The 25,584-nt window shown below is 49.6% G+C and overlaps 2 protein-coding genes across 2 annotated transcripts in view; one reads left to right on the top strand and one right to left on the bottom strand.

Annotated features, from left to right (window-relative positions):
• The first annotated feature begins 232 nt into the window (after window positions 1-232).
• Window positions 233-20,304, top strand: R3HCC1 (R3H domain and coiled-coil containing 1). The gene is made up of 9 exons (XM_060268603.1): window positions 233-478; window positions 4,122-4,209; window positions 5,494-5,623; window positions 11,784-11,921; window positions 12,763-14,137; window positions 16,783-16,955; window positions 17,364-17,434; window positions 18,029-18,124; window positions 19,849-20,304. The coding sequence occupies exons 1-9, from the start codon at window positions 233-235 to the stop codon at window positions 19,998-20,000; spliced, it is 2,469 nt and encodes an 822-aa protein (XP_060124586.1). The 3' UTR covers window positions 20,001-20,304.
• A 67-nt stretch (window positions 20,305-20,371) lies between these two features.
• LOXL2 (lysyl oxidase like 2) overlaps window positions 20,372-25,584 on the bottom strand; it is an 85,912-nt gene continuing 80,699 nt past the window's right edge. Inside the window, exon 14 of the mRNA XM_060268311.1 lies at window positions 20,372-25,104. Within this exon, the coding sequence (XP_060124294.1) occupies window positions 25,034-25,104 (71 nt within the window). The 3' untranslated portion in view covers window positions 20,372-25,033. The remainder of the gene's footprint in view (window positions 25,105-25,584) is intronic.

The following is a 25,584-nucleotide window of genomic DNA, read 5'->3' as shown; positions in this document are numbered from 1 at the left end:
GGTGTGCCGCGGCGTGCCGGGCTGCCAGGGGCGCCGAGCCGCTGCGCCCGCGGCAGTCGTCCGGGGCCCGCGGCAGTTGCGCCCGACTCCCGAGCCGTGCGGCGCCTGAGGCGCCCGTCATCACAGCCGCACTGTGTGGGAGGGGGCAGGGGCTGACGCTGATGCTCCCAACGTTCGGGAGTCCTTTGCGCATGCGCAAAGCGCAGCTGTGGACTCCGGCGGTTTCTCCTGAATGTCGGGAGTTGTCCGGCACCCTCCAGACAGCCGCGAGGCACCCGCCGGAGTCCGCGCTGTGTGGGAGGGGGCAGGGCTGACGCTCTCGTGGTCTCCCGACTCTGCCAGCCAGGTCTCCTTCTCCCGACATTGGCAGCCCGGCGCAGCTCACGGGGCGCCCAGGGGCCGTCAAGACAGGTGCTCGGCTCCCGCCGGCGGCCCTTCTCCCGCCATGGCTGCCGCCGCGCAGGCAGCCGCGGGGCGGGTGTGTCGCTGGGTCCGCTCCTCCTCCTCCTCCCTGGTGGTGTGCCTCGAGATTTTTTTCATGGAACAAGTGTGCCTTGGCCCAAAAAAGGTTGAGAAACACTGCCCTAGCTAACAGGACCAGTGGTCAGGGATGATGGGAATTGTAGTCCAAAACATCTGGAGGGCCGAAGTTTGGGGATGCCTGATCTTAGCAAACCATCTTCTAACTATATCCGAGGCTACCCTTCCTGAATCCCAAAATGGTTTTTGACCTTCAAGGGGGATAATGGACATGATGATTTTCACTGCTCGACAGCTTCAAGAAAAATGCAGACAGCAAAACTAACCCTTGTATATACTGTTTATCAGCCTAAGGCCTTCAACACTGTAAGTTGTAGTGCCCTGTGGACTGTCCTTCGGAAATATGGCTGTCCAGATAAATTTGTGAACATCCTTTGGCTGCTCCATAATATGACAGCAACAATTGCAGATAACAATGGTTCTCAAAGTGACCCATTCACAGTGGGATTAGGTGTTAAACAGGGATGCGTTATCACCCCAACTCTATTCATTATTTTCACTACCACGATCCCATACATTGTCAAAGGGAAACTCCCCACCGGGGTAGAAATCTTATATCGAACAGGTGGAAAGCTCTTTGAGTAGACTGAAAGCAAAGAGTAAGATTACCATAACTTCCTTCATAGAGCTGCAATATGCTGATGACAATGTAGTGTGTGCACACTCAGAGGACAACCTCCAAACCATAGAATCATAGAGTTGGAAGAGACCACAAGGGCCATCCAGTCCAACCCCTTGCCAAACAGGAAACACCATCAAAGCATTCCTGACATATGCCTGTCAAGCCTCTGCTTAAAGACCTCCAAAGAAGGAGACTCCACCACACTCCATGGCACCAAATTCCATTGTTGAACAGCTCTTACTGTCAGGAAGTTCTTCCTAATGTTTAGGTGGAATCTTCTTTCTTGTAGTTTGAATTCATTGCTCCGTGTCCGCTTCTCTGGAGCAGCAGAAAACAACTTTTCTCCCTCCTCTATATGGCATCCTTTAATATATTTGAACATGGCTATCATATCACCCCTTAACCTTCTCTTCTCCAGGCTAAACATACCCAGCTCCCTAAGCCGTTCCTCATAAGGCATTGTTTCCAGGCCTTTGACCATTTTGGTTGCCCTCCTCTGGACACGTTCCAGCTTTTCAGTATCCTTCTTGAACTGTGGTGTCCAGAACTGGACACAGTATTCCAGGTGAGGTTTGACCAGAGCGGAATACAGTGGTGCTATTACTTCCCTTGATCTAGATGCTATACTCCTATTGATGCAGCCCAGAATTGCATTGGCTTTTTTAGCTGCTGCATCACACTGTTGACCCATGTCAAGTTTGTGGTCTACCAAGATTCCTCTCAAGCCAGGTGTCACCCATCTTTCCCTTCCCCCCCCCCAAGTGTAGTACTTCATATTTCTCCCTGTTAAAATTCATCTTGTTTGTTTTGGTCCAGTTGTCTAATCTGTTAAGGTCATTCTGAAATGTGGTTCTGTCCTCTGGGGTATTAGCCACCCCTCCCAATTTGGTGTCATCTGCAAACTTGTTCAGGATGCCCTCAAGCCCATCATCCAAGTAATTGATAAAGATGTTGAATAAGACTGGGCCCACGACAGAACCCTGTGGCACCTCAATAGTCACTTCTCTCCAGGATGAAGAGGAGCCATTGATGAGCATCCTAAATATATTTGCAGAAGTCTTGGCCTATCACTCAACATCCAAAAAAACCACAGTGCTGCACCAACAAGCACAAAACAACCCCTTCTGCAGTGCTACAAATCCAACTCAGTGGTATAATGTTGGAATGTTTTGATCACTTTTCCTGCCTGGGCAGTTACCTTTCCACAAGGGTTGACATTTATGCCGAAATCCAGCATTGCCTGAGCTCGGCAAGTGCAGCTTTCTCCTGATTGAAGGGCAGAGTGTTTGAGGACCAGGACATTCGCAGAAAACCAAAACGCCTGTTTACAAAGCTATTGTACTACCACCCTTACTGTATGCTTGTGAAACATGCACCACTTATAAACACCATCTCCAACTCCTCGAAAGATTCCATCAACGGTGTCTCCAAAAAATTTTTACATACCACTTGGGAAGACAGGTAAACTAATGCCAGTGAACTGGAAGAAGCAATGTATCAAAGCAATGATTCTTCAACATCAGCTTCGTTGGACTGGCCATGTTGTTCAGGTGCCTGATTATCGTCTTCCAAAGCAACTACTCTAGTCCAAACTTAAAAATGGAAAGCGTAATGATGGTGGTCAACAAAAGAGGTTTAAAGACTCTCTTAAGACAAATGTAAAAAAAAATGTAGTATAAACACCCACAACTGGGAAACACTGGACTGTGAGCGCTCCAGTTGGAGAACAGCCTTTACCAAAAGTGTCATGGGTTTTGAAGATGCTTGAACTCAGGACGAAAGGGAGAAATGTGCTAAGAGGAAGGCACATTTGGCAAACCCTCACCGTGATTAACCTCCGCATGGAAACCCACTGCAGGAGGACATGTGGATCCAGAATTGGCCTCCACAGTCATTTACAGACCCACTGTTAAAACCGTGTTCATGGAAGACAATCGTATTCAGCTACAAGTAATCACTAGAAGCTGTTGGGATTTTTTACTCTTTGAAGCAGCTTCCCACAGAAACAATTAATGATTTGGCCGAAGGCCAGAAAGACTGCAGAGTGAGTTATTCAGCCTGGAGATATGGAGCCTAGAAACAGTTCTGCTATTGGACGAGGTCACCCTGTGTGGTCTGAGGAGAGGTGTCTTGGTGATTGATTGTACTGTAGTTGGAGTTTGTTTGAGAGAGAGTTAAGATCCGTGTCTGTATCCTGTATATAGTAACTTGTGAGTCTGCTGTAAATAATATATATCTGTAGTAACCAAGTTACTGGTGAGCAGCGTTTGTTCCTGCTTCATCCTGCCAGCTTGCAACTGAATGCTTCTGGACAGCCTGCGTAAACTCTGCAATATTAAACAAAAGCAGCATGCATAGTTTGTACACAATGTGCAGGCTGCAATTCTATACACACAATTCAGTAGGGTTTAGTTCTGAGTAAACGTATGATTGCATTGCTGGAAGCTTCATAAAAACGTTCAGAGGTACCTAGGTCGTGCGATGCTACGGTATGCTTATCTACTCCAAAGTTAATTACCACGGAGTTCAATAAGGCCCACTTCTAGATGAATAGGATTAGGACTGCAATCTCAGTCTTGCCAGTTTGCTGCCGCTGAATTCATCCTAAAACGGGATGCTTCACCCGCCTTTCTTCTTTTTTGACCCCACCTAGCCTTTTTCACACAAATGCAGAGCAGCTTTGCGTATTCAGAAGCGAGTTTCTTGTAATGGTGAGAGACAGTGTATAACCCATTTCCTCCTAGATGAAGGGATGTTGCGGCGCTCGCTGGAGCCGGCTGCGCGCTTTTTGCGCCCGAGCCAAGAGGAGGAGGTGGCACTGAGCGGCTGCTTCAACCACACACAGAAAGAAAGCGCAGGAGAGGGGAGGAGAGGGGAGAGGAGGAGGAGGAGCTACAGCAGCTGCGGTTGCAATTGTAATTGCAGCCACCGCCGGCGGAGGGAGGAGCCTCCGCAATAATCGCCGCCGCCGCCGCCGGAAAGCAGAAAGGGGCGCCGAAGCCGCCGCCTCCCCGGGGAGCCCGTGCAGCCGCAGGCCGGGCCTTGCGGTACGTGCATTCGGCGGGGCGACGAGCCGGCTGTCCGTCCCTCGGCCGATTCCCGGGCCTCTCTCGCCGTTGCCCCGCGTGGCTCTGGCCGGGGACCCCCTGCCGCTCTCCGGTGGAGGGGGGCAGTGAAAGGGGGCGCGCGGCGGGGCTGCTTGGCGGCCGGGCAGCTGCGTGAAGCGGCCTCGCCGAGGGAGGGAGGGGAGGCGCGGCGCTGGGGCACCGCAAGGACGGAGCCTCCGGGCGGCGCCCCCTCGCTTGCAAGGCCCCCCGGACCCTGCAGCGCTTTCGCGGGGGCGGGGCGGCAAAATGGTTCCGATTCAAAGCAACCTCTTGACATAACTCGCCTGCTTCCTCGAGGTCTTTTCGCCCGTGGAGCAGCGAGGCCGGCTGCTCTTTCCCTTTTACCTCTTCCCTGCTCCCCACCCCTGTCTTTGTCTCCTAAAAGTGACCCCCACCCCCACCTCCACCCCCTGTCCTGGGTTTGCCACCCTGGTCAGTTGACCCATCAGACGTTGTCACTCGACGAGGTATTATTGGATTGTGGCTCAATACCGTCAGATGTTTTCTGGTGCTTGCTGTCTGCCTAACCCAGCTGCCTGTTAAATACTTGTCTCTTTGAAACAGAGATGCTATTTTTCATGGATTCCCCTTTTTAAAGAACTTTGCAGCTGTCCCACAGCCCTGGTCCTTCGAGATGACACAGCCAAATAGAATGAGGAAGGGCCATAATAGCTCACTGGTTAGAGCAGTGTTTCCAGAACTTGGGTCTCCAGCTGCTTTTGGACTAAAATTCCCATCATCCCTGCCCACTGGTCCTGCTAGCTAGAGCTGATGGGAGTTGTAGTCCAACAACAGCTGGAGACCCGAGTTAGGGAAACACTAGGTTAGAGCATGTGCTGGGCATACAGGAGCTCCAGGTTCAATTGCAGCATCTCCAGGTGGGGCTGAGAGACACTTCCTGAAATCCTGGAGAGCTGCTGCCAGTCAGTGTAGGCAATACTGAGCCAGGCAGACCATAAGGCAGCTTCCTATCTTCCTAAGAAGTTCACTAAGTCATTCACATTTCTGGTAACCTAACTCACCTGCATTCATTTTACAGCAGGTTGTTTTTAAAGTTACTTTTAACTGTTTTACAATAAATTTGCTTTTTCAAAAAAGAAATGTAACCTGCAAATGAATATCAAGCCTGTTGATTAACTTGTCATGCTTAACTGTTCTAACAAAGTGAATATGTTTCTTTTTAATCAGCCAGATGGCTAACCCTGCTTTGTCTCCTCCCGACAGGCCACCACCCCACTGTCACCCTGGCGCTGCGCTGTTTGGACGGTGTATTCCTTTCCCCCACGGAGAATGACTTTGTCAACAAGATTGTGGAGGAATTGGACCACTTCCTGCTTCACAACCAGCTGGAGAAGTAAGTGGCTCCTGTAAGCAGCTGGCGGATGCTGTCCTCGTCTGCTTTAGGCCTTTGTATGGTAGTCTGCCACAGGTGAGGCAGTGAGGTGCCCTCTAGATCCCTGACCATTGGCTATGTGCTGGCTGGAGGCAGCATCCAACACCATGCTTGCTAGCGCTGGTCTCCCAAGTCCAGCGCTGCAGGTGCCCAAGCTGGAAGGCGCCTTGGGTACCGACCATGTTCGGAAAAGGCTAAGGACCTAAGAAGAGCCATACTAGATCAGACCAAAGGCCTGTTCAGTTTCACATCCTGCTCTCATAGTGGCCCACCAGAATGCCTATATAGAAACCATGCAAACAAGAGCTCAGCACAACTGCAGCCTCCCCCCTTGTGATTAGGGTTGCCAGACTCAATAATAATAATAATAATAATAATAATAATAATAATAATAATAATAATAATTTATTATTTATACCCCGCCCATCTGGCCGGGTTCCCCCAGCCACTCTGGGCGGCTTCCAACAAAACAGAAATTCTAAAACACAGAAATCCATCAAACATTAAAATACAGAGATCCATCAAACATTAAAAGCTTCCCTAAACAGGGCTGCCTTGAGATGCCTTCTAAAGGTCTGGTAGTTGTTGTTCTCTTTGACCTCTAGTGGGAGGGCATTCCACAGGGTGGGAGCCACTACCGAAAAGGCCCTCTGCCTGGTTCCCTGTAACTTGGCTTCTCGTAGTGAGGGAACCGCCAGAAGGCCCTCGGAGCTGGACCTCAGTGTCCGGGCAGAACGATGGGGGTGGAGATGCTCCTTCAGGTATACCGGACCGAGGCCGTTTAGGGCTTTAAAGGTCAACACCAACACTTTGAATTGTGCTCGGAAAGGTACTGGGAGCCAATGTAGGTCTTTCAGGACCGGTGTTATGTGGTCTCGGCGGCCGCTCCCAGTCACCAGTCTAGCTGCCGCATTCTGGATTAGTTGTAGTTTCCGGGTCACCTTCAAAGGTAGCCCCACGTAGAGCGCATTGCAGTAGTCCAAGCGGGAGATAACTAGAGCATGCACCACTCTGGAGAGACAGTCAGTGGGCAGGTAGGGACTCAGCCTGTGTACCAGATGGAGCTGATAAACAGCTGCCTTGGACACCGAGTTGACCTGTGCCTCCATGGACAGCTGTGAGTCTAAAATGACTCCCAGGCTGTGCACCTGGTCTTTCAGGGGCACAGTTACCCCATTCAGGACCAGGGAGTCCTCCACACCCGCCCGCCTCCTGTCCCCCACAAACAGTACTTCTGTCTTGTCAGGATTCAATCTCAATCTGTTAGCCGCCATCCATCCTCCAACCGCCTCCAAGCACTCACACAGGACCTTCACCGCCTTCACTGGTTCTGATTTAAAAGAGAGGTAGAGCTGGGTATCATCAGCATACTGATGGACACCCAGCCCAAACCTCCTGATGATCTCTCCCAGCGGCTGCATATAGATGTTAAAAAGCATGGGGGAGAGGACAGAACCCTGAGGCACCCCACAAGTGAGAGCCCAGGGGTCTGAACACTCATCCCCCACCACCACTTTCTGAACACGGCCCAGGAGGAAGGCGCGGAACCACTGCATGACAGTGCCCCCAGCTCCCAAGCCCTCTAGACGGTCCAGAAGGATGTTATGGTCGATGGTGTCAAAAGCCGCTGAGAGATCCAGCAGAACAAGGAAACAGCTCTTACCTTTGTCCCTAGCCCGCCAGAGATCATCAACCAGTGCGACCAAGGCAGTTTCAGTCCCATGATGAGGCCTGAATCCTGACTGGAAGGGATCCAAATGGTCCGCTTCTTCCAGGCGTGCCTGGAGTTGTTCAGCAACCACTCGCTCAATCACCTTGCCCAAGAATGGAAGATTTGAGACTGGGCGATAGTTGGCCATATTGGCCGGATCTAAAGATGGTTTTTTTAGAAGCGGTTTAATAACCGCCTCTTTCAGCGGGTCTGGGAAGGCTCCCTCATGGAGAGAAGCATTTACCAACCCGCGAAGCCCATCGCCCAGCCCTTCCCGGCTAGCTTTTATAAGCCAGGATGGGCAAGGATCAAGGAGACAGGTGGTTGGTTTCACTCGTCCAAGCAGCCTGTCCACATCCTCGGAGGTAACAGATTGAAATTGATCCCACAAAACTTGACTAGACAGGACTCTAGCACTCCCCCGCCCCGGCCCTGCTCCCACGGTGGAGTCTACCTCTTCCCGAATCTGAGCGACTTTATCTGCAAAAAACTTTGCAAAATCATTGCAGGAGATCATGTGGCCCATACTGGGCCCGGATGGAGCAGGTGGTTCCGCTAAATTGCGAACCACCTGGAAGAGTCTCCTGCTGCTGTTTTCTGCAGATGCGATGGAGACTGTGAAGAAGGTCCTCTTCGCCGTCGCCATTGCCACTTGGTAGGCTCGAAGTTGAGCTCTAGCCCGTGTCCGGTCTGATTCAAAATGAGTTTTCCGCCACCGGCGCTCTAGCCGTCTCAATGACTGTTTCATCACCCTCAGCGCCGGGGAAAACCACGGGGCTGTCCGGGCTCCATGCAATCTGAGAGGGCGCTTCGGAGCCAGACAGTCAATAGCGCTGGTTAACTCCGCATTCCAGCGGGCCACCAGGGAATCAGCTGAAAGGCCATCGACATGGGATAAAACATCCCCTACCACTCTCTGGAAGCCAATTGGATCCATTAAGTAGCGGGGGCGGACCATCCGAATCGGTCCCACCTCCCTGCAGAGGGGAAGGGTTGCGGAGAAGTCCAGTTGCACCAGAAAGTGATCTGACCATGGCACTTCTTTTGTTTCGCTTTTACTTAATGTCAGATCACCACCATCCATAGAGGTAAACACCAAGTCCAAGGCATGTCCGCGGCTATGAGTTGGGCCAGACTTATTCAGGGACAGCCCCATGGTGGCCATGCTTTCCACAAAGTCCCGAGCGGCTCCTTGTAAGGTCGTGTCGGCATGGATGTTAAAATCCCCTAAGACAACCAAGCTAGGTGTCTCCAGGAGCACATCCGACACGACCTGAAGCAGCTCGGGCAGGGAATCCTTGGTGCAGCGGGGAGGTCGGTACACCAAAAGGAATCCTGTACTGCCCCTATTGCCCAACTTCCAGAACATGCACTCAGAAAACTCAGTCTTACCAATAGGACGCCTGGTGCAAACTAATGACTTCCTAAAAATCACTGCAACCCCCCCTCCCCGCCCAGATGGCCTGGGTTGCTGTGCATAAGAGAAACCTGGTGGGCAAGCAGCGCCAAGAACGGGCCCATCGGCTTCATCCAACCAGGTCTCTGTCACACATGCCAGGTCAAATCCTCCATCCACAATCAGGTCGTGAATGGCAGTGGTCTTATTCATCATCGACCTGGCATTGCACAGCAGCACCTTCAGGTCATGTGGGTATCCCTTGCTGATTCCAATATCCGTCCGGTCAGGACCAGACCCGGAGGCAGGGATAGTCCTCAGACAACGACTAAGTCTGCCTCCTCGGTAATGAATAGAGGACAGGACTTCTGTGCCTTTAATTGCCCTGCTCTCTTTTGAGTCTGGAAACCTTAAAGAGAAACCAGCAGACCCTTTGTTTAATTTCCAAGCAAAGGGTCTGCTGGTTTCTCTTTAAGGTTTCCAGACTCAAAAGAGAGCAGGGCAATTAAAGGCACAGAAGTCCTGTCCTCTATTGAGTCTGGCAACCCTACTTGTGATTCCCAGCATCTGGCCCTCAGCACCTGCTGCCTCTGACTCTGGAAGCAGAGTGAGGCCATTGTGGCTAGTAGCCACTTATAGCCCTGGATTTCTCTGACCCTCTTTCAAACCCATCCAGGTTGGTCTCCATCGCTGCTTCTTGTGGAACTGAATCCCACAGTTTAGCTATGTGGTGTGTGAATAAATACTTTCTTTTGTCCATCCTGAATCTTCCAATGTTCAGCTTCATTGAATGTTCTAGTGTTACGAGAGAGGGAGACGAGTTTTTCTCTTTCCCCTTCCTCCATGATGCACATCATTTGACACACTTCTATCATGTCTCCTCTTACTCACCTGTCCTCTAAATTAAAAGCCCTAAATGCTGTAACCTTTCCTCATAGGGAGTTTCTCCATCCCTTTGATCATTTTGGTTGCCCTTTTTGAACCTTTTCCAACTCTGCAATATCCTTTCTGCGATGAGATGGCCAGAACTGTATACAGTATTCTAAATGTGGTTCCATCATAGATTTGTATAACTGCATTATCCTATTGACAGTTTTATTTTCAGAATTTGCCTTTTTCACAGGTCCCACACATCAGGTCAACAGTTTCATTGAGCTCCCCACTACAACTCCAAGGTCTCACTTCTGGTCAGTCATTGCCGGTTCAGACCTCGTGTGAAATTATTATTTTATGCCCCTACTTTACACTTGCTTACATTGCCATTTTACTGACCATTCCCTCCATTTGGAAATGTCTCTTCGGAGCTCTTCCCTTTCTGTTCTAATGCCCTGCACATTTTAGTATCATCAGCATACATGGTCACCACACTGCTCCCCCCAGCTCTAGATTGCTTGTGAACAATTTAAATAGCACAGGCCCCAATACCAATCAGACACCCCACACCCAAAAATGGAAAAGGGAAAAAGAAAGGCTGAGCAAACACAAAGTGTGCCTTGCTCCTTACTTCTACCCTGTATCACTGACAGTTTCTCCACAGGGTTTAGGAGTCCTGTGCTAGTATATAGCAACGATTCGTTGATAAACCTGATTTAGTTCCATAACTTGCAGGCACAGAAAATGGAGTTCTTTAAAGGTATCTACTATTCAAGGTTGCAGTGAGACACTACCTGCCCAAAGATGAAAAAGAGGAAGGTGCTTTATATGGCTTAGATAATATGTGCACATTCTGTTTCTGCCATCGCCTATTTGTTGGCACCTGTCTGTCTCGAGATGGCGTGGTCCAAAGGAAAGCAGAGCAAGACATTTGGTACCAGTTTGGCGTACAAGGCACCATCCAACTGCCTTAGGGACTTCGCTCCGGCTTTGTGTAGGGTTTCCTCCTGGGTCTTTTCTTCTCCTGAAGATATTCCGCTAGGCAGCGGAGGCTTAGGATCAGAGTTTTCCTTCTCCTAGGTGGGCCCCCTTCCCAGGTAGACGAGCCCCACCTGCCCCTCACTTCCCTCAACAGCATATGCAGAAACTGCCTTCTTGACTGTTGAGCCCACTCTTGGTCTTGTCCGCTCCATCCACTGGAGCCTGTTTTCACATGCATTTATGCTTAATATGTCTGATATCTCCCTCCCCATTTTTTCAAACTACATTATCAGCTGTCCAAATGCACATTTTTTTCCAACCTCACATTTGGTGTTTGACTGCACAGTTATACCTCGGATTAAGTACACTTCAGGTTGAGTACTCCGCGGACCTGGAAGTGTTTACTTCCGAGTTCTGACGTGCGCGCATGCACAGAAGCATTCTGTATGCTTCGCACATGCGCAGAAGTGCTCTATCGGCGCTTCTTGCATATATGCTATCGCCACTTGGGTTAAGTACTTTCCGGGGTGTGAATGGCACCCTGGAACCAATTAAGTACTTAACCCGAGGTACCACTGTAAATGTTAATTTTTTTTCATCTACAATACAGTGGTACCTCGGTTTACAAACAGTCCTGTTTATGAACACCTCCGTTTATGAATGCCGCGGACCCGGAAGTGTTTACATCCGGGTTCCGCGACGTCAGAATTTATTTTATATTACAGTACATTGATTATTGCCTTCATTTTATGGATCAATGGTCTCGTTAGACAGCAAAATTTGTGTTAAATTGCTGTTTTAGGGGGTGTTTTTCATTGGAGCAGATTAATCCACTTTCCATTACTTTCAATGGGAAGTTCGCTTCAGGTTAAGTACGCTTCAGGTTAAGTATGGACTTCTGGAACCAATTAAGTACTTAACCTGAGGTACCACTGTACCCTAAAAAAACCACCCTTGATGGTTAGAGATGATTTGCTTTGTACTTCAGTGATATCTGGAGGGCTTTAGTCTTCCCCGACCCCCTTCCTTATGAATGTGAGCTGTTTTTACCCCAGCTGCAAAATGGCCAGAAATTGGGGAACATCTGGAACAACCTCTGGGGACTGGCTGGTGTGACCACTCCCTACTGACTATTCTGTCCTTTCCCTTTCCTTTCCCAGAGTCCTCTTGTTTCCTCCGTTGTCCAGTCGCCTCCGGTACTTGATCCACAGGACTGTGGATGATGTCGACCAGCTGAGCAGCTTTTCGGTTGGAGAAGGCTGGAGGAGGAGGACAGTGGTCTGTCACTCAGCGATCAGGTTGGACTCTCACAGTTCTACAGCCCTTGACTCACCTTCTCCCCAAGGAGAAACTTGCCCAGCCTGTGGGCTGAATTCTTACCTCCCACAATTCCCGTGGGGCATTTTGACAGGTGGGTTGAGCTGCTCACCTGTCAATTGTCTGCTGTCAGCAGCAGCATTTTTCTCAGGGGGTTGCAAGTGCTGATGGTTAGTGGGGTTGGCAAAACCCTCTTTCAGCAGACAGCTCCAACTTCATCTGCCCCACACCTTCCATATAGGACATCCGGTGTGGGGCAAGTGGGCATGGCCTTTGCAAGCCAAATTCAGACTCCAGTTGGGAGGTTTCCCACTGCTCGGCTACACATTGCATCCATTATGTAAAATGTAAGCCAGGCTCCTGAGTGTTGAGGAATTCAGAATTCTGGGAAACAGGAATTCTGGGAAACACGAGCTACTGGCTGATGGGATTGATGCTGACAGCGAGCCCCTTTGAAGCTGACATCGGGGGGGGGTGTTTGATAATTGGGTGGCCCATTGGAAAGGTCTATCAGCTCCTACTCTATAAGAAATATGTAAGCAGGACATGATGTTCATGCGCAGCCATGGTCTTAAAGCGGCAAACCAGGGATGTGGTCAGGGATGATGGGAGTTGTAGTCCCAGCAACATCTGGAGGGCCACAGGGAGATTTAATTTGGAGTAAACTTGCAATAGGGTTAGGTAAGGCTGGATTTCTTAGTGAGGAAAGCGCTTTGTTTTTGGGTCCCGTGCTGGAAAGGGAGCAGTTCACGGGGAGTTAATGCGTGACGAGCTCCTTGGAACATCTCCTTTCTGTTGCTGTTCTTCCTCTTTTGGGTTTAGGTTGCCAGATGAACCAGATGATCAAAATGGCTCCTGTAGCAGTGCCCCCAGCTCAGGCCACCCTCCCCAATCGAGAAGCAGAGGAGGCCGGCCCAGAGGAGGCCCACATCACATGGACATGCTGGCAGATGGCTCTCAAGCCCGGAGAGGAGGTGGCCGGGGCAGGAGGCAGCCCCGGAGGAAGCCGGACAGAGCTCTGTATGTTCCCAGAGCCATGCGCAAGAAGCCTGAGGGCTTGAGGCAGGAAGGTCCAGAGGCCTTTGCGAGTGAGGGGTCCGGCTTTGGGGTCAGTGAGGATGATCACCAGGTGTCCGGTGCCAAAAGGATTCCAGCTGCCAACAGCTTACCTGCCAGCAGTGATCCCTGCATGCCTCACCCAGAGGCTGAAAGCCCTAGAGAGATGTGTGCAGATAATTTGGAGCCCAGTAGTGTAAGTGGCGAAGGGGCTATGGAGCACTCAAGCTGCCTTGTGTTGGAATGTGCACCTAATCCATTGAAGCCGGATGGCCAAAGCAACGTCAGCCAGGCAGTCTCTGTGCTGGAGAGCAGCCCAAGCCTGATTGCACTGGGAAGCCTCAGTAAAGATAGCAGAGATGCTTTGGTCCTAGAGTGCTGTGAAACCTCAGGCCTTTCGGAAGAACAGAAGAAAGAGCCTTCTGGTGGGGTGCTGTCCAAAGAAAGTGGACACCATCCTTTGCCAGAAGGCCAGGATGAGAGACCTCTAGAAGCTGTTGCTCTAGAGTTGAGCGTAAACTTGTCAGTTGCAGAAGACCAGGATTCCCCTGTACTGGAAAGTGGTGTTTTCCCACCTGTACTGGAAGACCCTGTGAGAGACATTGCAGGTGCCATTTTGCCGGAGCCTAATAATGATCTCTCCCTTGCAGAAGATAAGGATGATGATTGTGCTTGTGCCACGGAGGTAGAATGTAGCGAGATGCTGCCCTTGCCGGAAGATGGTGCTGCTGTGAATGACCTTGCATTCCAACGAAGCCCAGAGGCATCAGCACTGGAAACCCAGGAGAAGGACTGCACTGAGGCCTTGGAGTGTAGCCAAACAGAGTCCTACGGGGATGCTCAGGGTCAAAGTAGTCCTTGTGGCTCTGGGCCAGATGGGGCACCCGCTCCTGTAACTGAAAATGGCAAAGATCGACCCCTGTTGGATCCTGAGGCTCCCCCCTTTTTGAGTACTTCTCTATCTGATCCTGATAAAGCCGTCCTCGTATTTGAAAGCCAGGAGAAAGCAGTGGTAGACCTGGAAGGCAACCAGTGGCCTGGGCTAGAATTCTCTTCTGGAGATCGAAGTGTGGGGCACTCTGCAGTGGAGGAAAAGGACAGCATCTTTGAGGATGATTGTGGCACTGAACTCTTACAAGAGGTAATAGTTTTAACTTACAGACTTGTTTCTGAGTGGGTTGGTTCAGGTGTAACAGTAAGCCACGGTTTAGCACTATGGTTGTGGAACACTAAGGCAGCTTTTGCTAATCAGGAGCCCTTTCTGCTGTGCTGCCTGGCGCTCAGCGGTGGAGCAAGCCAATTGGGCACCTGGGGTGGTGTGCGTGCCTTGTGCCCAGGGGCGGGGCTGGCCGGGGCAGGACGCTCCGTGGGGCCTCCAAGGGCCTGCCTCCTCCCACTCTACAGCCCTACAGCTGAGGGGGAGGTGGCGGGCGGACTGTTTGGGGCAGTGTGGAGCCTGCGGGCATGCTGCAGGCCCCACGGTGAGTGTCGCCCGGCATTTCGTCACCCCCCTCAGTGGTGACACCCGGGGTGGACCGTCCCGCCCCCCCTTCCTTCGCCCCTGCTGGCACTGATGGGAGTTGTGGTCCAAAACATCTGGGGGGCACCAGGTTGGCAAAGGCTGTGTTAAGCCATTCAGTATGGTTTCTTTTAGCCACTTTGTGCCCGGGCTGCTTGTTGGTGCACCCAGCTCTAGTAATTCCACTTTGCTGCTTCCTCTCTTCAGCAGGGAGACGAATCACAGTGCAGCTGGTTTGCATCACATCCCAACCAGCATTTGTGGCTTGTTTCTCCCAAAGAAGCCATGATTGGGTCACACAGAGCAAACCACATGGTTTTGTCCCCACTGGCATGAGCGCATGGGGGACTGTGGCTCCTGGGCTGAAAAGGCTTCCCCATCCTGGTCTACTGTGGCTGGCAGTGGTGCTTCAGGTTCTCGGGAAAGGGGTCTCCTGTCACCTATGGAAGCTCCTTTTTGTCTGGAGCTGCCAAGGGTTGACTCTGGTGCCTTCAACACTCAAAGCAGGATGCTCTGCCATGAGCTACAGCGCTTTCCCAAATGATTAAGAACTTATGAAGCTGCCTTCTACTGAGTCAGACTCTTGGTCCATCTAGCTTAGTATTTCCTACTCCAGGAAGAACCTCCAGACGTTATTGGGCTACAACTCCCATGAGCTAGCATGACCAGCTGTCAGGGTGATGGGAGTTGTAGTCCAACTACACCTGGAGGCATCACGTTTTCTACCCCTGGTCTACATTGATGGGCAGCAGCTCCCCCAGAATTTCAAAGGGGGTCTCTCCCACCCCTACCTGGAGATGCCAGGGATTGAACCTGGGACTCCGCAGGCAGATTTGGGTCCTTTATCCCTGACATAAGATCCTCCCTCAATTTCAGCAACAAGCAACCAAAATGCTAAAGTAGCAGCATAAAAAAGGATTACTCTGGGGCTCAGTCAGCACCCCAAACCCCTCCTGTGTAGAGCTGCCCTTTGGCACAAAAAAGGGAGAGTTGGATCAGCAGAATTGTGGGGGGAAACTGTTACTGGATCACTCCTGGACCATCCACTCTTGCCATTTTAGCAGTCATGGCTTCCCCAGAAAAATCCTGGGAACTGTAGCTGGTTAATGTTTTCCTAATTACTCTTAGCAGTCTGTGCAAACTACAGACCCCAGGATTCTTTGGAGGTTGCTACGGCTATTAAAGTGGCCTAACGTGCTTCGACTGTAGGGTGTGGATGTGTCTCTGGACTGTACCACTTGAGGCTGCAGGTGGAGTGTTGCACGTTTGAAGGCTCCCCTGGGAGGAAACCCCTAGGTTGTATTCAGCTGTGTCCTGCCTCAGGGGGTCTCCTCGGGGCAGGACTAGCACGGAATACCACCTGCTCTTTGCATGTAAAAAACAAGCTCATAGAGCAGGTGTGGGGATGTTGCTGAATAGGCTTTGGCGAGTTATAGTTTTCAACAGATATATCACCAGCTAAAAATTGTGAGATACCAATATAGCATGATGCCTGAAATAAGGAGGAAGGAGGATGTAAAGTGGGGAGGAAGCAGTGGCTGAGGGTTGGTTCCTGGATGTGGACTTCAGACCAGTCCTAGTTATTATAATCTACTCTCTCCTTACTGGTCTCTCTCAGCCAAGGCCAGTGGCTGGGCTGTGGAGGGAGGGAGATCAGCAAAGTCAGAGGTTTATGTTTTGTGATCAGGCGATAAGGTAGACTTGGCTTGGCTTCTGTGTTTGCTATGCTGGGTCTTTAGTCAGAGGCGAAAGGGCAGGCGACCCTGATCTTTGCACGTGGGCAAGCTATTGGGGAATCTTCTTCCCCTTCGGAAATATCGGGCACAATATATTACCAGGTCAAAAATTATGAAACGGTTATCGTGATCTGGACTTCAAACCGGTTTTGGACAATGTATCGATACCACACTCAACCCTATTGCTGAACTACAAGTCCCATCAGTTAGCATGACCGGTGACCAAGGCTAATGCAGTTACAGTTCAGCAACTTCTGTAGGGTCAAAGGTACCCCACAACTGATGTGGAAGAAAACAGAAGACTAGCATTCTAGTTTTCTACTTGCAGGGTGATTTTAATGGGGAAATGTTGAAAAATGCAGCAGTACACCTGCATGTTGAAGTGGTACAGTGATCTAGAAAAAGCTTTGGCACCTGTTTCTGCCGATGGTGTAGCTTGATCCTGACTGTATTCCATGTTCAGATGTTTCCTATTCTGCAAATATTTCTTGATCCTGCAATGTGATTTCTCTTCTTTTTTCCTGCCCCCAGATCACAAATTACTTGACCATAAAGGACATAAGCATTGAGAAAATCCAATATGATTACTCCAGCTATGGGGAAGCACAGATCAATGAAGGAGATTTTGGCCACGTGCTAGAGATATATGATTTTTCTCCCTTGCTAAAAACTGAGCATCTTCTGGAGGCCTTTGCAGAGTTCCAGTAAGTAGATGGGCAAGGGCTTTCTCTTCCTGATTGGGACTGGCTGAATGCTGGAAGCGGTGTTACACTGAATCAGACGGCTGGCCCATCTGGTTCAGGGCTGTACATACTGGCTGGTATCTATGAAATTTCAAGCAGGGCATGTGCCCAACTCAGACCTGGAGATGTTGGCAAGCCAGAGGCATGATGCAGAGTTTAGGGACACATTCCAGCCAGGGAAAAGCATTCAAGGAGGAAGCAAAGCAGGGCCAGTGAGAGGTGTGGCCTGGGGGCAAGGGTGTACAACTGGGAAGGTATGGGTGCCGTGGAGAGAGAGAGAGAGGCCCTCTGTTAATCCTCTTATCTGGGTGGAACTATCCGTGGCTTCATGTAACTGACAAGCAACACTGTGGTCTGTCTGTCTTTTAGAGAGAGTGGATTTAAGCTACAGTGGGTCGATGATACTCATGCTCTTGGGATCTTCTCCAGTTTGGCAGCAGGTAATTTTGGATTTTCTGTAGGAATGCCTGTGAGTTTAGGGCTGACCGATGTCTCTCCTGCTTTCCCCTCAAATTGTGTCTGGTGCAGTTCCCTCTCCTTCCCAGTCCAAAATAGGAAGTTGGGAAATGGAAATTGGAAGGGGCAATGTTGAGCCCAAGCCTTGCCTTCCTAATGCCAAACCATGGTTTGGGGTTGCATGGGAACCAAATGTGTGTGATGTGCATCCCCTCTGGCTCCTGCTGCCGCTTGTGCACCCACTCGGTGGCTGCATGTGTAGGCAGGAAGCAGCTACAAGGATATTCACCTGGAGGGGTGATGGGCGTGAACAATATTCCCATTTGACACTCCCAAGCACTGGGCAACAATCATGGCATCAAGCTATGTTTTGCTCCAGTAATAATTTGATTCCATCTGTGGCAACCCTGGGAGAGAGAGTTCAGGTCAGCCTTCCACAAGCTGGTGCCCTCCAGATAACGTGATTGGACTACAATGCCCATCAGCCCTAGGCAGCATGTGCCTGCTGGGATTGTTGGGAGCTGTAGTCCAAAACCATGCTTGGTCTTATTTCTGAAAAATCACACTTTCTTTTTCAGCTTCTCAAGCCTTGGAACAGAGCTATACCTCCCTAAAGATCCGGCACCTAATCCACGGTACAAGGCAGTCAAAAATCAAGGCTCTTCAGCGGCCAAGTAAGAGCATTTTTGAAGCTGCTGCTGGGTGTGGTGAAAGACCTCTGGCACCCTCAAGCCCACCCCCCAATAGGCAATGACCTACTTATATATGTAGATGGATGTCTGTCACTTTACTGCTAAGGTCTAAAGCCCCATCTGCTCTGCATGTGTAAAGCAGTTTCATACCACTTTAAGTGGTAGTGACTTCCCCCAGTGAATTCTGGGAGCTGTACTTCGTTAAGGGTGCTGAGAGTGTTGTCTTCCATCAGAGCTACAATTCCCAGAGTGGTTCAACAGATAGTCCCTCTTCCCAAAGAACTATGTAAGAGGACGCGGGTCAGAGTGCTGCCCTTCCAACTTCCTCTTTTGTCTCTTTGTACTTCCTCCTCACAAAGAGGACCCTGGCTGGGGCTTAGAGGCTCATGGCTGCCAGGTGAATTCCTTATGGCCACCACTTTTCTGATCTGAGGTTCAAAGTCTAGCGAATGAGCAAACAAGGATCATACAGTGGTTTTTGAGCCTGGTGTGGCAGATGCAGGAACGCTCACTTGGGTGGGGTAAAGCAAGGGCTGGAAACTTCAGGCCCAGTGGCTTCTGGACCTCTCTCTGACCCTTGAGACTTTCCACAGGCCACATGCTCAGTGGCTCGGCTTTGCTCCTGCCTTGCTTGTTTTTCCTCATTGGGACTTGTCCTTGAGTTCTGATACTAATGGAATTGTTGAAGTGGGAGCTGTGATCTGGGACTGAAAGCTGTTGGCAGAGTTTGCCTGGAGCAGAGGTGGTGGTGGGGAAGTTGTGGCTCTTCTTGTTTCTGGACCACAGCTTCCATCACCCCTGACCATGAGCCATGCTGGCTGAGGCTGATGGGAGCTGGAGTCCCAACATCCTCTGCATGGCCACAGGTTCCCCACCCCTGGCCTATAGAGAATGCAATGGATAGTGTGAGCATTAATGAGGGTGAGACCAGCTGTGAAAGGCAGCAGCAGCAGCAACACACTGGAAAAGAGCAGGACTCAGTTGCTGCAGGGAGCCAGATTGTCAGCATATTGCATAGGAAGGGATATGAAATGTCAACATTGTGTGTAGAACGGATGCTGGTTTTATATTGTTTAAGCTTTAAACATATTCTGGTTTCAAACGCATCCCAGTTCACGACACAATTATGAAATAGTTTGCATTTGCCACAGTGGTTTGTTTGCTAAGTGGAGTTTCAACAAACCACAGTACCCCATGTTTGGATGTAATGGGAAGCTGTGGCTCGTCTCCAAGGTGGATGCCTTCAACGATTTCCTCCTCCACACATCAGAAGAGGGGAGAGTATCCAAGTCAGTTCACAAACACATTTGTTTATCGGGAAGCTAGAATTCCTGTTACTGTGAACTGGCCCAGTGAATTTAGCCAGGCACTTAGCAGGAAGTGGGCTGAGCTAAGAAGCTTTCTCTCTGAGGTGCTGATTTTCTTTTTTAATATATTTTCAGGGAAGTGATTGTGTTCATGCGTGGCTTTTTTTAAATAAATAAAAATTGTCTTAAAAATGATATTCATCACTTGCAATGTTATGCCCCATCCAACTGCCTTCATGTCTAGACCAGCCCATCTCCGTACTGTGGGAAGAGCACCTGGGAGTCCAAACCCCTTTTGCCAGACCCTTCACAGACTCCCCACCCCGGACAAGACTGCGTCTCTCTCCCACCGCACCCCTTTTGCTCCATGACTACTTCTCCTCTTCCATTTTCCCCCAGAGCTCCTTCAGCTGGCCAAAGAGAGACCTCAGACGGACGTGGCGGTGGCTCGGAGGCTGGTGACCAGGGCCCTGGGATTACAGCGCAAACCTCCACGGAGCTCCGGCTGGCAAGTGCTGGATCCAGCAGAAAGCACAAGCTTGCCAGAGTAGAAAACAGGTTGCCCTGTGTGGCTTGAGGTGATGGTCTGGGGTGGTATTAAAAAACTGTGTACTCCTCACATGGTGATTGCAGGCCTCCTCTGTGCTCAGCTGGCTCGGTGGTGGGTGCAGGTTTCTTTTAGTATTGAAGTAGTAAGCAGGTGGTGGTGATAGTGGCTGGTTGTGTTTGAAACTGGAAAGGGATTCCAAGCCCATGTGAGTTATTGTTGGGCACTGACCTTCCTGGACGTTTGCTGGGAAGGAGGCTGACCTTTATACAGACACCACAAGAGGGCGCTCTAGCACAATAAGAGAACTGTCCCAATTAGCCACGTGCAATACAGTATAACCGAAATACCTTACAAAGTTTTTTTCCCTATGTATATGTGACTTGGCTGATATTATTTTAATTTAAAAACCTGCGCTCTGAAAAGTTGGCCGGGGCTGGGATCTGGTGTTTTGTTTGCACGGGACGTTCCTTGGAGCCATTAAGGTGGAACTAAACAATTTTGGTTTTCCTTTCCATGTCTCTTCCAAACCTATCGTGAAGTGGAGAGGAGAGTGCGCAATTTCCAGGGGTGGGATTGCAGAAGGTGTACCCCCTGCCCCCTCCATTCACCCATTTCACGTTCTGAGTGTGTGTGTTTGAAAATCAGGTTTGGATCTCCTTGTGGGGGGAATGCAGCAGCTGAAGGATCAAGTGTTTCTCCCCTCCTTGCCATTTGTCCACTAGACATTCTCCCAGCAGAAGGACTCACTGTGCTTTGAAGAGATGAGATGGAGGCAGAATATATACTTAAGGGGTGGGGGACTCTCTGCCTATTGTTGGGTCGCAAATCCAACCATCTCTGACCCCAGTGCAAATGCTTGCTGGGCTTGACGGGAACCAGAGTCTTAACAGCATCAGGAGGGCCAGAGATTCCCCAGCTCTAGTCTGCTGTTGGTGAGCACTGGCAGGAAAACTTCCATTCAGTTATGTAGGAAGAACCAATGAGACACACATCCCTGCCCCCCCTCCCAGGGCTGTTTTAGTTTACAAGCAGACAGGAGAGAGACATGTTTGCAGGAGTCAATATCTTATTTACTGAAGTTTGTAAATATTTTTTCTGGGTTTTCTTCTTTAAAATTAAAGCTGTTAATACACAAATCAACATGCACGGTGGTTTTTTGGATCCTCTGTTGCCCACTATCTTGTAACAACTACTTCCTGTTCTCTTCTTGCTGGTTCCTTTTTTGGGGGAAGGGGGCCCCTTCTGGATCTTAAGTTCTCCGTTAGTGATAAGAGAGAGAAAACTGCCCATTTGCTGTAAGTTGTGTTTGGAAAAAAAACAGCCTGGAACAAACAAGTATAGGAGTTCAATCCTGCCTGGCAGCCTACCCCCCCCCCCATTCTCAAATTGTGGGAGGTGGCTGTAATTCTTCAGTGGTCAAGAAGCGGCACTTGGGTCAGGTAGAGAGTCATCTTCTCTCTCTCTCTCTCTTTGGGTTGCAAGGCCACAGCCAGCACTTGACTTTGCCAAGCTGCGTGTTGCTGCCAGTTACCAATGGAAGAAGGGGAAAGCCGGTGGCGAGCTTGGCTTGGCTTAGCTGCAGCCTCAGGACCATGGAGCGTCATGGATTGGCTCCATGGCCGTGTCTAGCTCCCTGCTCCCATGCCGCTCCACCTCGGTAACCAGCAGCAATGCTCAACATTGGGAATCCAGGTCAGCCCATTGTGGCTCCGCTTGAGCCGGCCTGCTACTGATTAAGCCAGTGCTTCTCAAACTTGGATCTCCAACTCTTGTTGGACTACAACTCCCATCACCCGTAGCTAACAGGACCAGGGCTCAGGGATGATGGGAGCTGTAGTCCAACAACAGCTGGGGGACCCAAGTTTGAGAAGCACTGGAAGCCCTTGCATTGGACTGAGGCTCAGGGGCTAAATTGTTGAAGCACTGGCTCAGTCAAAGCCCTAGTCAGGAGCAGGCAGGGTGACCACTTCAGGTTCTACTTCTATTGCTCTGAACAAGGAGCAAGCCTTTAGCCTGCTTAGCTAAATTATGGACTGACCTCTGCATACCCACCTGTTTCACTTCAGCAATGTGGGCTCTTCCCAGAGTGTATGGGCACCAGAAGCAGCTTGAGGTCACATGGAAAGAGTTTGACTGCTGGCCGTATCAGCCAGGGAAGGAGGAGAACTGTAGAGCTTAAGCTGATAGCCAAGCCTTCAGTTACCATACTGAATTGAACAGCTGCATGAAGGTGTGACGGGTGAGAGGCATCTCCTGCTTGCATGCTTCTGTGCTGGCAAAGGACCGCAGCTCAGTGGCAGAGCACATGCCTTGATGCAGAAAATCCTATGCTAATCCTTGGCACCTGCAGAACATGGCTTGTTGATCTTAAAATTAAGTAGCCGGTGATGGAAGGCTCTCCCTTGGAGATCCAGGAGTGCCCCTGCCAGTCAGAGTAGATGGTGCTCAGCTGGATGGATAAATGGTCTGACTCGCTGGAAGGCAACTTTTGATGTTCCTCTAATCCCTTCTATTGATTGCCACTCAGAATGGCCACATCCTGGGCAGCATGGGATGTAGCTGTGTTCTTGATCCCAGTATTGCATAGGTGGTCCTACATTGGAGGAGCTGCGCTGGCAGTTACTTGGCGTAGCATAGCTGCCAGGCTCAAGTAGGTCTCAAGAACAAGCCTCCCTCTTCCAAAATGAGGCAAAGTTTCTGAGAAACTCCAGTGTGGTGGAATAGGTAGAATGCAGATTCCTGCCCCCCACTCCCTTGCAGAAGTAGTCCGAGACCTTGCCTGGCCCAGCTCCTGACAACATTTTTTTCTGTTTTGGTTACAGCATAATGGGAGCAACGGTGGAGGGATGGAGGTGGCCTATGTTGTGGTCCTCAGGCTATTCTAAACTACTCCTGTCAATCATTCACAAATAAGGCCTCTGGATATCTCATCCAGCTCCCTTCTCAACTTGGTGGATGCTGTGTGGCTTCTCCTGCCCCTCATGTGCCAGGCCTGCTTGACCCCCCCCCCCATAGCTTGCTTTGCATCATTGCAGTGTGGACTTTGGGTGACTTGACATACTGCTGGCTTTGGTTCCAGGTCAAATGATCACACTCATCACCTGCTGAAGGAACAAAGTGGCCAGTCCTAGCCTGGTTATGTGAACTGGCCGTTAGCCTCACAACACCCCTGTGAGGTAGGTTATATCATGGGGGAAAGAATAACAGACAATGAAATCCTCCTTGTGCATTACTGCAAAACATCTACAAGCAGTAAGCATCACCATCAAGTTATTCATATAGTACTTTGCATAGCTAAAATGTCTTTCCATAATCCTCATTTATCATGCAAAAAAAAAGGTCTAGCGACTCTTACTCTCATTTTGCAGCCTGAACTGGAGGATGAGAGAATGGGTTTGCTGTGGAAAATTCAGTCCTTGATTAAGAAGAGGGGTGAACCTAGTTCGCTTTTTAGACTCTCCACTAGCGGACAATACAATTCTGATAGCACCGTGTGTGGGTCTATAGTTCATTTCTCCAGTTATAGAAGTTTTTTTACTTTCACACATCACACAAGGGAGGTGATGGAGAGGTTCTAAGAAGGGAAAGCTCCCAAATCACTCTTGTGCTCTCTGCCTGAGCTTTAGGTATCCTTTTAATTCCTTCACTCATTGTACCAAAACAAGTGGGGCATAGAGCCTGTTCTACCAATGGCCAGTAGCTATGGCAGAACCTCTAGGGACAGATACAGTACACCTCTGATTTTTACCTTTTTACCTCTGATTACCAGGTGCTTAGGACAAACGGGGGACAGTTATCTTTGTTGTCCTGCTTTTTGAACATCCTGCAGCATCTGCCTGTCTGCTTCTGGAAGCAGAACGCTAGACTAGATGAACTGTGGTCTGCTCCACAGAGGCAAGGTTGATCTAATTCTGTCTTGCAGTCCCATTCTTTAACCATGCAGCAGAAGAGTAAACAAAACAAAATGCAATAAAAGGACACCAGCTGGTTCTAGTCACTGGCAATAGTACAAATCACACCAGCTCTTTCTTTTCCTGGACAAAAAGCACTTTAAAAGATTCAAGTAGGGTGTAGATTTGTTGGCACCTGTTGCAATGCAAGTGCATGGCCTCAAACCAACAGAGGCACATGTGCTCAGCACCATTATGCATTTACTAATGTGTATGTTTTAAAAAGCTCTCCCTCCCTGCACCATCACAGGATAGTCTGACTTAATAAGAAGGGATGTGTAACCTTGAGGGCATAAAGCCATTAGTTATCTTTGGTAGTGGGTTTCTTGTTTGCAGTATTCATGGTGGGGGTGGGAAGTGAAGGGGGTGGCAGGAAGGCATGGGTCAAAGGGAAAATGTAGGCAAGGGAATAGCTTACTGCCTTAAAAAAAAAAAATCACAGTCTAGTGGCATCAAAAACCAAGATATATGGAATGACTTGGTAGATTTTTCCTCACTGTGGTCTCTCAAACCTCCTGTCAAAACTGAGTGTCAGAGGAGGGATGGTGCCAAGGATGTGACAGTACAGGAAATTAATACGACAGAGTGCCTCAAGACCTCCGTGGGTCATGATTCCTTTGTTCTGCGTCAGTGGTGTAGAGTCAGATTTTTCAAATCTTTATCATGGCAGAACACAAAGGCCGAGAAAGGAATTCCCTTAAAAATGAAGATATTTTGGCAGCATCAGGCATCCTTTACGCAGCTTGTGGGCAGGTGGCGCTGCTGCCTTTGTGCACCGCAGTGAGCAAAGGCCTGATGAGAGCTTGCAAATAATTCCTTGTGAATAAGTTAGGATCCCCACGAAGGGTAGCGAGGTCTTGCAGGTAGTGCAAAATCGTCATTCAGCTGGAATGGATGTGAAATAAGTGTCAACCCGTTTTCTTCTGCTGAACACCATAAAGTAGGCATGGAGCACACACTTGAAAATAACTTACAAAGCTAATTTTAAAAGTTCATAGTTGTTTGCTTGATTACTTTAGTTTTCTGTGCAGTGGTTAGGGAAATCTTGAGAAAAGGCATTCTTCCTTCTTTGAAAAGAGGGCAATTAAGACACTTGGTTGTTTAGGAGTCCATTGAAATCAAACTGTTCTTCTATTTCTTCACTGAAGGCATCAGCTGTAGTCGGGGTGAGGGGGAGAAAAATGGGAAAAGACAGTGTCATAGGAAGTTTGGCTACCTGTGTCTGAAAGCAGAAGGCCATGTGTTAAAATTGTCCCTTACTAGGGTTGCACTTTCTTTAAAAAGTCATGTTTCATTTGTTTACTTGTGTAAATTACTCTAGCATTTTTTTGTAATGAAGTGGTACATAAGTTAAAAAAAACAAACGAATGAGAATTCAGATAAACAAGTTGCAAACAAAAACCAAGTAATTTCACTTGCAGCCTGTACAGGTCACAGAAATGTTACAGGGAGGAGTTAGGCTGAGTCTGCGTGCCTTGCAAACTGGAGACCCCAATCTGCGTGTCTGGATAGTAGAAGAGCTAAATATTTTGTGCCAGTTGCGGATGGAAAACACAGAAGCGACAGGCAGATGAGGAATAGTTGTGTCTCATGGGAAGCTCCTAGGGTCCTCATACAGGCAACATCCCATTTATG

The sequence above is a fragment of the Zootoca vivipara genome, chromosome 15 (assembly GCF_963506605.1).
Source record: "Zootoca vivipara chromosome 15, rZooViv1.1, whole genome shotgun sequence".
In the NCBI taxonomy this organism is placed as follows: Eukaryota; Metazoa; Chordata; class Lepidosauria; order Squamata; family Lacertidae; genus Zootoca; species Zootoca vivipara.
The sequence above is the reverse complement of the archived record's forward strand: the minus strand, read 5'-3'. Positions and strand labels throughout refer to the sequence as shown.

Coding starts and splice junctions, on each gene's coding strand:
- R3HCC1 (XM_060268603.1), top strand. CDS start 233: ATGTCGGGAGTTGTCCGGCACCCTCCAGACAGCCGCGAGGCACCCGCC. Junction 11,922..12,762: donor GTCTGTCACTCAGCGATCAG/GTTGGACTCTCA, acceptor TTTTGGGTTTAG/GTTGCCAGATGAACCAGATG. Junction 16,956..17,363: donor GAGGCCTTTGCAGAGTTCCA/GTAAGTAGATGG, acceptor TCTGTCTTTTAG/AGAGAGTGGATTTAAGCTAC.